This window comes from Neodiprion lecontei, chromosome 3, assembly GCF_021901455.1.
Source record: "Neodiprion lecontei isolate iyNeoLeco1 chromosome 3, iyNeoLeco1.1, whole genome shotgun sequence".
In the NCBI taxonomy this organism is placed as follows: Eukaryota; Metazoa; Arthropoda; class Insecta; order Hymenoptera; family Diprionidae; genus Neodiprion; species Neodiprion lecontei.
Genome location: NC_060262.1, coordinates 32,494,589 through 32,508,253, shown reverse-complemented (window position 1 = coordinate 32,508,253; position 13,665 = coordinate 32,494,589). Strand labels below are relative to the sequence as shown.

General features: G+C 37.6%; 1 protein-coding gene across 9 annotated transcripts in view; it reads left to right on the top strand.

The window, feature by feature from the left end:
- Window positions 1-13,665, top strand: part of LOC107220166 (homeobox protein extradenticle) — a 64,499-nt gene that overhangs the window by 41,181 nt on the left and 9,653 nt on the right. For 3 of the 9 annotated variants that reach the window (XM_046734481.1, XM_046734480.1, XM_046734479.1), the window contains 5 exons: window positions 3,534-3,724; window positions 3,963-4,098; window positions 4,829-4,925; window positions 5,839-6,026; window positions 9,411-11,632. In XM_046734481.1, coding sequence (XP_046590437.1) covers window positions 3,534-3,724; window positions 3,963-4,098; window positions 4,829-4,925; window positions 5,839-6,026; window positions 9,411-9,539 — 741 coding nt within the window. In that variant the 3' untranslated portion in view covers window positions 9,540-11,632. Of the gene's footprint in view, window positions 1-3,533; window positions 3,725-3,962; window positions 4,099-4,828; window positions 4,926-5,795; window positions 6,027-7,923; window positions 11,633-13,665 lie in introns of those variants that run through there. The other 6 variants (XM_046734484.1, XM_046734483.1, XM_046734482.1 and 3 more) reach the window with 5 other exon arrangements.

Below are 13,665 nucleotides of genomic sequence, written 5' to 3'. Positions count from 1 at the left end.
GTTTGAAAAATCCGCGACAGTTGTATTCAGAAAGGAACGAATTAACGTTCTCGACAGAACGCGATCGGGTTTCTTCAGCTTCTCAATTCGTGTGATCGAGGCGTTAATTTCGGCGATGCCGCAGCATCGGCGTCAGCGTTTCCCTTGTTTTTGTAAACGTTCGCTTCTCAACGGCTTGCATTCCTCCCTCCGTATAAGTTATAAGGTAAAACTCGCCGGTATTTTTAGCCAGCATCATCGCGTTGGCCCCCGTTTCCTTCCATGAACGCCACACGGTAGCTGTACAGAGCCTACGTCAGAGTTCTCGACGAGTATAATATAACGAGGTACGGAACCGCGTTGTTTGTCGGACACACGCACACCTTTGCAATACCTGTCTCGAAAATTTCCCGCCTCGCGGTATCTTGTACGCCTGCGTGTGCTGTAGCGTGCTGCTTCGACCAGTTATCAGATAAATTTGGTCATTAACATACTTCAAAGCCGAGGCGGCTGTCGCCGTTTTCGAGTAAATTTAACAGGGTGTCCTGAGTTAGTTGGCGTCTTGCACCAGCTTTCAGGAATTCACACTGAGAGAAATTTTTTGTACCGTTTACCGCTCAGTCCGTAACTGTCTTCATTTTTTACCACTATCGAAAAATATTGTTCTAGGTAGAAAATGAAAACTAGTTTTCTAGCTGTTACCGGAAAGTCTAGTATCCGTTACTATTCTTTTTCATTACGATCACTGTTACTATATTTTCTTGCAACTGTTGCGAAAATTTAATGCTTGTGCAACAATAAATTGACGTTGAAGCCTTGTTTAATTAAAAAAGTAGAGTAAACCGAACAAACTGCTTTTGCGTTGCGATTACCAAAAAAGGATCAACGATAGCGCAAAATGGTTACGCGTACCCCGTTTTTCGTAATTCCAAAAATATTAAAACAGTTTTCTTAACGATACCTGTTTTGCTGAATTATTCTAGTTACTATACATATGAAATTTTTTCGCAGTGCACCATCTTAGGGACCGTTTGTTTCGCTCATAGCGGCTCTTCGCTAATTGTGAATCTTTTCCAACTGATTATTCACGTCTGCCGGCTAAAGTGGTTCGAAAGCGTTCGAAAAAGTTCGATCGAGTTCGAAAAGGAAAGAAACTATGTACTCTTGTCGTATCCCCATATCATGTTTTGGGGCAATTCGTTCGGTGTTGTTGACATGGCTGATCGTTTTCACTTCCTGTCTATTTTTTTTTTTCGTAAACTCGAACGCTACGGGAACTCTCGGCATTTCAATTCCTCCGCGAGGTTCGTTGGCGGATCTAAAATGGCGTTTCAAGCGAGAGATTCGAACGTCAGGCACCGTCACGGTGTAACGTTACCTTGCTCTCCGTCTTTTCGAGCCTGTCCTACCATCTTCCCGTATCTCTCTCTCTCTCCCCCCCCCCCCCCCCCCCCCCCCCCTCGTTTTGCCTTTTTTGTCTGCAGCGACGCTAAGTGAACACGACCGGAGCTCTTTTGTTCAGATTACCCGAGATTTTCGATTGAAAGACAAAACAGTGCGTTCCGGTATCTGAGGCTGGCTGTCCGGTCGTTGCTTTGCTCCGAATCGCATTTCTCCGCCTCAACCTGCGGCAACCCTTGCCGCATTTAAACGAAAATTTCAATTAATCTTAATCTCGATTTCGGCCGTGTTTTAATTAACCATATCTAGTTAACTCACTTGACCCTTTATACCTCACTGCAAGCTTCTGCCCTTATCATATCGAAGCGTTATCTTTATTCGACTCGCTGGCAATCAAGTCAAATTATTATTATTATACAGACTCTAGGCGTACGGACCGAGTTTGATGTAGCTCATGCAATGTTTGAATCTCCATTCCCATGTTTCATTGAAATTGGGAATTTTGTAATAATAATGACAACGCTGAATCAGGTATGCGGTAAAAAATGCCCGGCTCATTTCCCTCCATCTCTTCCATCGTCAAGGGGCTGTTACTTTATTCAATGATATATCGCTACGGTGCGAGATAAATTAGGTGTCGTTTCACGACCGTATCACTGTGTCGAGTTTTAAACCGTAATCAGGCTGTCATCAAAGTAAACGATACGCAATGAAATTGAAAACAATTGCTGTGAGGTATGAAAACCGAACCGTCGATCCGAACTTCGTAGTATTTTGTAATTTTTGGTAAAAAATGCAGATTGTGCACGAAACGCATCGGTTATTATCGGTAATTTGACGCTTGCGTACAAAAACGATCAAACGCACACGTGGTTGTATTTTCTTACGAACGGCAAGCAGTTATGCACTTGGGTAAAATTTATACATATAATACACGTATGCAAACGGACGGGTAAACTAGCTCGTTTTTAATTGTATGTCAGCGTTTCTCTTACGTGCGGATGATACCACCGCACACATTATACCATATCCCGTACCCATCCACACGCATACAGATACCAGTCCTATACCCGAAACCGATGGAATCGAGGAGAGCTGGCGGTGAGATACGAGAGGCGAGAGCTTCAGGTTTTCCATCCAATCTATCCGTTCCCCCTTCCCTCTCACCCCGTAACCCCGCATCTCCGCATCCCTGCCGAGGCTGCGGAGGCTGCCGTCGGGATGTGTTCACCGCTCGCCTTTTCTCGTCCGCTCGTCCCGAAAGGAGCGGAGAGAGGAGAGGAGCGGAGTGGAGAGGAGAAGAGAGGAGAAGAAAGGAGTGGAGAGGAGAGGAGAGGAGAGGAGAGGAGAGGAGAGGAGAGGAGAGGAGAGGAGAGGAGAGGAGAGGAGAGGAGAGGAGAGGAGAGGAGAGGAGAGGAGAGGAGAGGAGAGGAAAGGAAAGGGGGGGAGGAGAGGAGAGGAGAGGCGGTCGCGGAATCCATTCCGAAATTGCAAACCCGCCCGACCCCCGAACCAACTCTCCCGACTATCGTACCTTCCGCGCCTCCCCCAGGAAAAGCCAGCGTCGTCGCGTGCCTGTCCCGAATACTGATACCGTCGTCTCCGTCGCGACGCTCGCCCGCCTTCTACGCCGCTATCTAGGCCTACAGCAGAGCCGAGCCCCACCGTTTTTGTCATTTCATATTTTTCAGGACATTTTTGTCGCTTGTTTCGCACGCGATTACACCGCACTTATGTACTTCCCTTGCGAGTTTTAAATAAGAAGTCCTCGAGTTATTCGAGACGATTGCTATTCCAATTCTCATTTTCGACTTTCAATACTTTCAAACTTTCGATATTCATAATTCAACGAATTATGCAGTTGTTATCGGTGCTGTGGGAAATTATATATGCGGACATTGTACGTGACTTCACGTACCGATGAATTTTAGAAATTGATGCTTGTGCTCACGTCGATTGGCTTCAGGTCGTAACCAGCTTGCGAAATAAAGTTAGATAATGAATTAGTTTGGTCATTTTTTTTTCTTTCTATTCTACTGATGATTTTCTGGTATATAAGTATTGACATGGTTCTAGGATCGATAAAGTAACTATATTATTTTATTGGTCAGAGCTTTCGGTGAAAAAATTGACGTAATTATGTTGCTTTTCAGGCATGCAACGAATTCACGACACACGTTATGAACCTCCTGAGGGAACAAAGTCGTACCAGGCCCATCACGCCGAAGGAAATCGAGAGAATGGTGCAAATCATACACAAGAAGTTTTCCAGCATTCAGATGCAGTTAAAACAGTCAACGTGCGAGGCAGTTATGATCTTGAGAAGTCGATTTCTCGACGCAAGGTAATTTTCGGCTCACCTCAATCCTAGGTATTTAAACATGTGTATATAATTAGTCGCCAAGATTAGCCGGAGCAAATCTATTATATATCTTGCGTCAATGACGTGAAAATTTGTAAAATCGTATTTCGCTGTCTGTCGGTCGAAAAGTTCAACAGCTTGATCTGCCAAGCGGAGAATTACGACGTTCGTATAAATCTTTCGACGAATAATCTTATTTACGTTCGTTCCAATTGACCAGACGCAAGCGGCGGAACTTCAGCAAACAAGCCTCCGAGATTCTGAACGAATACTTTTACTCACACCTGAGCAATCCTTATCCCAGCGAAGAAGCCAAGGAAGAATTGGCGCGAAAATGTGGCATTACGGTTAGTCAGGTGAGTGACTGTCGAACAATTTTTCACTTCAAAAGTCTTGATGCATTTACGAAGTACACATTCGTGCAGGCTTCAAGATATTTTCATTTCGCCAGACAGCGTGTTATATTGCAAATTTTTTAACCATCTAACGAACAATTACTGACACATCGCATTGCGAAATGACGAATTATCTTACATATTGTTGCATTCAGTTCGATCGTTTAGACCAGTATATTGAAGTGAAGCCAGAGAATTGCATTTTTGTAGTTACGTGTCGCATTTAATAAACGAAATGTACAAATATTACGTCCATGAGAACAAATATTATTACGACCAAGAAAATAGTGAAGTAACGGTTCCTCGATTGGCGTCGTTCTCGGTGTATATTAACCATCTGAAGAAGAAAAATTCCACCGAAATGTGAATCTATGAAAAGTGGAAATCTCTGAATTTCGCAAGGCAAAGACGTTTCACGAGATAAGACATTTTCATCAAGGCACCGCCTGACAACCGCTCTCGAGACTTTTGTTTTATCTCTCGTTACGATCAAGGAATAGGGCCGCTGACGCGACGATAAAATTATATACTGTACATACGAATTACGCAATGCCTGTATCGCCTTTTCGGGTTTACTCCACCGCTCAGTGTTTGTTCGGAACATTTCATTAAATACAAGTTTACGTATCATAAACCCAATTCTATATAATCGCTTGTCGGACTTGAATCATGTATTGTTTTCGTATCTCAGGTGTCTAATTGGTTCGGCAACAAAAGGATACGATACAAGAAGAATATTGGCAAGGCGCAAGAGGAAGCGAACCTTTACGCTGCCAAAAAAGCCGCTGGTAAGTCGATTTGAATATTCGTTAATCAGTATACTTTGGGAAAAGTGTCGAATCAAAGGTTAGTAATACAATCGTTGCGACATATACCGATCGTTAACTGTGGTTCGGTAAAACAAAAAGTTGCGTTCAAAGATGGCAGTTCTGAATTTTCAAGCCGAGTATACATTGATTTTTATTTCTCCGATTTTATATCGATCGGCAGAATTGTTAGGAACCAATGTCTTGTTATTTTAAAGATCTAGACAATATTTCTAGTGTGTAGTAAACGTATCGCGAACCTTGGCGTGTATGTATAATCCATTTAATCCACGCGTGGTAAATTCCGACGAGATTTCGGTGTACTCGTGACAAGAGAGCCGAAGTTATAAACGATCCCGAGAAAGTTTCCAGAAGACTCGGTAAAGTTTCGTTGAAACAAGTTTTGATCGCACCACGGCGTTCGAACTCTATGTATTTGAAAATTTATGGAGTTTTTTTCAACGCAATCCCGGTAGTTCCAGTTACCCTCTGGGCGATAAAGAAGTAAATTCTGAATAACATTTGCGCTTGTTCGCTTCCTTTGAAACGCCGCTACATCCATTTCTCACTCTATCAATTTTCGAGTACAAGGTTCCCAACAAATCGGCCTGATCAATATTTTTTAACGAATATTATACAACTAAGGGAAAATTATAAACGAATTCTGAAAAAGAAAATAAACCATTGGAGGTGACAGGCATGTTACAATGTGCAAGATTGATTCAAGGACAAATACGATTTTAAAACGGCAAAAATAATGTTGATACGATTCCCTGTCGGTATATCTGAAGGGTGAACCATACCTGCTAGCCATTTATATTATTACCTCCAATTGTTTTATTTTCTCGATAGATTAAACCATCGAATCCTCTATGCACCGCGATTGTTTCTACAGCAGCTTTTGCAGGAGCATCGCCGTACAGCATGGGTGGAGCCAGCCAAGGTACACCGACACCAATGATGTCACCTGCACCACCCGGAGGTCCACAAGATATGGCTGGATATGGCATGGGCATTAACGGTAGCGACTACGGCTCTCAACCGTACAACGACGGATCGATGGGCTATGATCCCATGCACCAGGTATGGAAGAACTGATACGTTCGTATATCTATGCCTATAAAGTATGACTTGGCAAGAATTAAACTCTTGTACTTATTAACAATACGTAATAGCTTGGTTAATCACGCCGTTTGCACGCTATTCGCACTCCTAGAATCAACGGGGCTTTTGCTTGTTCGATTTACTTTGTTGGCTTTTCACATTTCCTAAAAATTAATATCTTGATACCTTTTAAAATATGGAGAAGAAATATGGAGTATTGACATGGGTAAAAAAATTTACTATATTTAGATAGAGTTTTTACTATTTTGATCTCCCCCAAGTCTTATATTACGTGTTTCTTCTTTTTTGAAATTGATCATACGAAAATCTAGATTTTGACGTACTTTTTTTAAAAGTGTTTGTAATCCTCAAAATTGCGGAAATGGAAAAACACATTTGACGCAGCTATCATAAACTACTCAAACTTTTTGTCCGGTCTCTAGTCAGTGTTTCGAGTCAATTTTCAAGCCAAAATAACGCTTTCGTAAAGTCCCTTAATTGTATGTGCATGATGTAGTTTTGCAGTATTTATAACCTGGTGGAGTACATTGTCTTGTAATTACGATAAATTTGACTAGAGGAAGGTTGCCTTAAAAACTGTAAAATTTTCGTTGTTAGTTAGCGATTCTGATATTAACAACGAGTTAGCATTTAAACCGAATTATGCTCTTGTCTAAAGGGGCTGTGGGGTTGAAATGAAGGTACTAAAATGCATGCCATAAACTTGGTCTTGGAACAGGAATTAAAATTGTTTGCATTTCGGTTCGCAGCTGTTTTAAACCAAACGAAAAATAATAACTTGGATTCACACCAGTAAGATTTTATTTTTAATGATTAATTTTATTAAATTCTTCAATTTCGAAGCTTTTGTGTGTGTCTGCAAATAAGAAATAGCATCGTGTCTATTTTCTGATCTTGACAGCCTTGGTTTCTCGTCAATATGCCATTGACTTAAAAACCAGAGCAAGTCTCTGTATTTTGTTTTTTCTCTTAAACTACTACTTTTATTTGTATATTAAAAAAAACAACTTATAATACGATAAAAATACTGGCCGATTGATCCAAAACAACTAAAAATATATTCTTATTTTGCGCGCGCAATAAGAAATTGACTCACCTCAGAATCAGACTTTTGATTGTTGAGTGCTATGGCAAATAATAAGTATGATTCGCAATATAAAAAAAAAAAAAAAAAAAAAAAAATGGTCGTACTTAATTTCGAAAATGGCCGATTCAATAGAGAATATCTTGCCATGGTTATTTCGGTATTTCCATTGATTCTTTTTCAATTATACGCATTATTTGAAGACGCAAAATTCAATACTAACTTCTTTAACATTGCTTGCATCTGGCCACTTGCCTTAACGAGTATAACACGATCTAATATTATTTTATTATTTATATATTTATAAGTATAAATTGCTTCGGGTAAAATCCTTTCATGAAGAATAATGAACTGTGGTTGTTGCAACGAGGTTGTATTGATAAATTCGAAAAGAGTGACTCACATTTATCATTTAAATAAAGTATGGTCAAAACACATTCCTCTGTACAGCCACTTTGAGTTTATTTCAGTCACAGAATTTTCACTCTGTTTTTTCAAGTGTTCTCAGAATTACATTCGTACTTGCGTAATATTTACCTTTTGACAACCTTGGTATTACTTTTTCTTCTGTGTTGTATCTGCCAAATCCTCAACACTCATTCACTGTCACTCGGTTCACATACCAATCAGCACAAGGAAGCCGAGATTAATATTATTTGTCACAAGCACAGTTCATAGCCTAGCATATATCCAACTTTACTAGATTAGTACTAAAAATTTGTATGATTAAATGAATAGAGAGAGACTGATGTCTCGTCAATTGTTTTGCAGTGATGCGACGCAGCTTAAATAATCAACGATAGATGCGCCAAGAGGATCTCCTCTGTTGCAACAAGCACATGTTTGAATTAAATATAGTCAGCTTTAGATAACTTAATGAGTATGAATTATAGAAACTTTAGGTGGCAAGTTTAAGCCTTCGATTGAATTAATTAACTGAAGCCTATTCGACTAAGTTCTACATTTTACACATATAATACACGTATGTGCATTTTAAAGTGCAATATGTTGGCGATATTATTTTATGGCGACTAGAGAAGCCTGATAATATTCACGAATACTTTACATGGCGAGTATCGTTGTAACGAATTAGTCTAAATATTTAGTTACAATTTTTCGGTTGCCTTTCCACTAAGTGTTCATTGAAGAGAAAAAAATCACTTCCAATATTTTGTGAAATGTACAGGCCTTGAACAGATTTCAATCGTCCTATCACATCCATCATATGTGAAAGTATAACTTGGAAAACTTACGAAGATGGCCTTTTAAGATAAATTATACTTTCAAAGTGCAATAAGAATTTAATATTGGGTTTTAAATTTAGAATATTAGGTTAAGATTAAAAATAGGATTAGGCAGCTATTTAGCGGCAGCTATATAAGCAGGTTTTGTACATATCAGCTAATGGCTTTGATACTTAACCAGTGGATATGATTAGAATATTTTAGATAAATGTTTATTAGATATTATGTATCGAGTGTCTGTAAGCATGCATGGTTGCATGTAGAAGTATAATATTGGTTATAAGTTTATGTTTTATTTTGAGGACTCGTTTTTGTTAACTGGGATCGCTGTTTGCATCTCGGGCAATTAGGATTCTATAGATGAGAACAATAAATCTGCATATATACGAATTATTATGGGAAATTGACTCAGAGCCAAGACTAATCGATGGTCTCATCTGAAAAAGCAATGTCAAAAAGTAGGACTTGATTCTTTCTTTCGAACCCGACGCGTTGTCAAAATTTCTGATACTAGTCTCCTTGATCAGAAATTTGAAATAATGAGCACCCGAAATTTATTTGATCACGCAACAATTATAGATGATTTAACGCACGTTTCGTGTTATTTTTGGGGAGATTTTTCACAAAGCTTATATATAAATTACGCCTCTCAAATTATGAAAATTTGAAATGTGTCATTCTTACTTTACACTTAAAACAGCATTATCAAGATAAATGCATACTGTCTACTCGCAGTATTTTGTTATCTGGTTCTATCATTTTATGGAGTCAATGACCCAAAACGCTTTCACTGAATAACGAAATTGAAGGATCGAGACAATGATGCTATTTCTTTCCAATTTTTGCAAAACTTGTAGATTGATTGCGTACTGTAGTTAAAATAGTGTTATTGTAGAGATTTTGGGACTGATTCGGCAATAAATTTTGACAAAATGGCATTTGTTACTAGAAGAAAAAAAATTAATATCGGGGCAGTTGTAACTAAGGGATAAATGAATGAATCGAATCACGCAGGGCAAGGCAATGGCTGGGGGCGGAGCAGGTTGGATGCCACAGCGCGAGGCTGTTCCAGAATTTCCACCACTCCACGATTCGGCGGACTCTGATTCCGACCGGGAAAATGAAAAACGCCCCAGAGTGTAATCGGTCCAGAGAATAAACCGTCTCTCGATTTCACACAATAAAAGCTAATGAATTTCAATAAGCCTACAAAAAAACTGAATAATTTGGTGAAATTTGTATCCATATTTATAATGAAAAATTGGGTGTTTATTATTTTGAAGAATTCAAACGGAATGGAACCTTGTTTAAAGTACGATTGACCGGCTGTAGCTTATGGTATAGTAGAACAGTAACAAATTTCATGCAGAAAGTTGACTATGCAAGAATCACGTGGTGAACACAAATTGTATCATTCATTGTTTAGTGTCGAATATTGTAATACTCTGTTATTTAAACGGAGTAATGCACTAAACAATATCTTTCATGTTTCATTTCCGTTCCGTACCTGTTCCTAAAAACGCTCTTTTGCGAACGATTAAATCTGTATACATTTTTGCGAATCACTGGAAACTTGAAGAGTCCTGTATTATCATTGAATTGTTTCTCGGCTCTTAGTGAAGTTGAATTTTGCCACTTTGTAAGTGCAATGACGTTGTCTTCTATAATACTGCCTTTCCGACGCTGCGTTTTGCCTAAGATTCTTCAAAATAAAAATTAGATAAAATGACATCGTATGTTCTCTCGGTATTCCTAGATGAAGAATATGTGAAAAAATAGTTGACAAAGGAAAAGTTCCTTTCATGATCTTTTTACTACAATTTTTGCAGTTTTAGATCAAGCAGAAGTTTATTTTGTGAAAATGGCTTCAAAAGAATTAACACCTATGACAATTCCATACCATATGATAACTTTAACTTACCCTTTGCACTACATCTTGCCTTAATGCATATGATATACTGAACAAATACAAGAAAATACAATAGAATCGTCTTTAGGAAGATAGCATAAATCGATTTGTCCAATAATGAAGAGCATCACGTATGAATTAGTTACTACTATGTTAGATACTAGGGGATATGAATTTATTACGAAATAATTGTTTCTAATTCGTATTATTATACACCGTATTTCGTATGCTAGCGAATGGTTATGTCACCTATACGAACTATGTTTTAAGCTTAATTTGTTTGATTATTATGAGTCATCGTTTCAATTTTACTTATCATTACTTTACCCTGCAATATCCAAATGCACCATAAGAAGACCTCTTTTCCTTCTCTGCCCTGAAATATAAATACATTTCTGGAGTCTTCTTATCGTTCATGCGACTGAGATTTGAACACCCTTTAAATTATGTTGGAAAATTGTGTGCATGGTTGTATAAACAAATTCGTTATGTAATTCAGCAATGAATATTTTATTATATTAAGATTTCTTTTTCGAAATTTCATTTTGATTGCGCTTGCCTATCATTAGTTAGCTGTCGTATAAAACCCCTTGTCTCTTTCTACAGTCGTTATCGGTATAATAATTTGAATATTTAAGTTATTTCGGAAATAAATAATTATTGATATTATTTATTATAAGATAACACACGGGGTACATGGGCCAACTGATGTTTGATTTCAGGAGCTGTCGCCCTGAAATCCTTAGAAGATACAGGAAAATAAAATTGAAAAACTATCGAAATTTGATCACCTCACTATCTGTGATCCAAGGCTTGCCCCAGTGCGAGTATACGAACGATAAAATATAATAAACTAAAATTATGTAACCACAATTCGGAGAATATAGCTTAAAGATAAATGCTGGGTATCGGGAAGATGGACGAACGTTCTTCCTGCCACCTAGCAATGTTCTTATTTATCTATATCCCTTGCCCAAATGAAGCAATGCCCTGCAAAACACTGATGTATACGATTTTTCAACATGAAAATTATATATTATTATTAAACATAAACTTAGTCCTTAGGCATCTATATAGTTAAGGTCATCATTATATATATTATAATTATGAATTTTTGCATTATTGATTAGTTGAGATCATTACGATATTGATTATTATTAATTGATTATAATTATTGAATATGATATATTTAGATTATAGTAAAATATCTCTTCAATTGTATAAAACTTGAAAGAAAAATGGCAAAAAAAAAAAAAAAAAAGAAACTACGAACGATTAGGTATAACACTGTTATAACACGTCGCTGGAAGTACTATCGGCTAAATAGTTCATTAAACGAAATATTTTAATTTTTTCACTGTTTGTATATTTAACAAAAATATATCTGTTTTGGCGTTTATAGTTTCCTTTATATCGGTTAGCCTTATTCTTTATAACCCGCGAGCCTGGCACTAAATTTTACAAATGAATATAATGTCCTGAGTTATACCGTTACATGATTCTTATATTAATATACCCGGAATAAAATACACGCACTATTTTTAATTGCTGTTCTGTTTTTTTTGATATTTAACAAGTAGTCGACTTTAGCCGATTTTTCTGCCGTTTGCGACCAGTACAAGTGCGCTCCGCACAGCTAGTATACGACAAAAAAGAGCCAACCGCGCACTTGAAGTGCACTTTTGGGACTACGCACTACCTAACATTTAAAAAGATTAAATTAAACAAAAAAAAAAAATAACCTTTACGAATTGACGTATAAATCATTATATTCATATTTCTCATCAGAATCGCATAATAAACAATAAAAAATTTGTGCTGTAATGCATTTAGGAATTTACATTATACTATACGATTTAAAACCATTCCAATGTCGGAGTGCAAAATGACAAGTTAGTCGGTTATTTTTTTGATTCAATCGTGTTAATGACGTAAAGAATTATGATTGTATTGAAATACGAAGTGATACTATGACTTATTGAAGATTGACACCATAACGAAATCTGTGTTGAATGTACATAAATACTGGTGGAATTTACTAATGTGATATAGCGCACGGACAATATAAGTTAAGGTGTTGGAAATTTGTTTTTGAATGAAAGTACCTACGTACAGAGAATCTTATTTTGCTAATTCTTAACTCTGGACTTTGGAATGGTAGCAAACAACACAACGGTATACCAGAAAAACATTGTATCAATTAAAATCATTACGATAAATCTAAATAAAAACATTCACAAAATAACCGTTGTTTCTACGCATGTAGCAATATCTGATTGCAGGGTGTAAGTTCAGTTGATATAACCGTTGACTGAAGAATATAAAGGCAGTTTTGCCGTAATGGGCTTTGAAGTGACAACCGAAAATCGTTCGCTTGCGCTCCATGAGATATTCCAGCGGTAGAGTTGAGAACTTATTGCAGAACATCAGAGAGTTACCGATTTCGACATGATGCTGGTCGCATTCACCTTCCCAGTAACACAATCTTCACAATGGGAAGTCCAAGCCAGTACTTAGCCTACGTGTACTTACGGATTTGTCGGCGATGCAAGAAATTGATATTGAGAATAAATTTCTTCCAAAATTCGTAGCAGAACAGTGATTTAATTAAAGTATAGGTACCCGAGAGAAGAATGTATGCATAGATCATGAATGATAGATAATAGATCAATTATGATCATGATGCAGAGACCAAAAAGTATATATGTATATGCGGTCCATGTACGACATTAATATATATGATCCATTTACGATTAATACGTGATGAATACTACAAATTTTATAACCTTCTGAGAGACAAACTAGATTATCTACAATAATCGGCTATAATATGAAAATAGAAGAATTATTCATTTCGAAATGGGATTCTATTGGACGCGCGCTCGATGTATTCCATAACATCAGTATTCATAATTATTCCAACAACTTTTCATTTGCTCTCTCGATCTTGAATTTTCATAGGCATAGAATCGAAACGCTGTTTTAGCTGGTCGCAAGTGAAGCATCTGCGTTGGGTGGAGGAGCGGAATTGTTTTTCGAAAAGTATTCGGATGGAAAAAAATTCAGAGTAACTGCAATACATAACGGATGCGCTAATTCTGAACGAGATGAAATGGATGCTTCGTATATGAGACAGTATTTAACACTGCGTAGTGATTTAAAGACCTAGAAAGGTGATAGGGAGAGAAAGAACGACGCTTCTCAACACTTCGAGTGTATTTTAACACACATTTGAAAGATACGAGCGAAATTTTTCATCATCCAACTGTCGCAGAACGGCAGCGTTATTAGCCGACCCGTTCACTGAGGAATATATCTTCAGTCAACGGCTGACCATCGAAGGGCCTGGCCGCTTGAGTC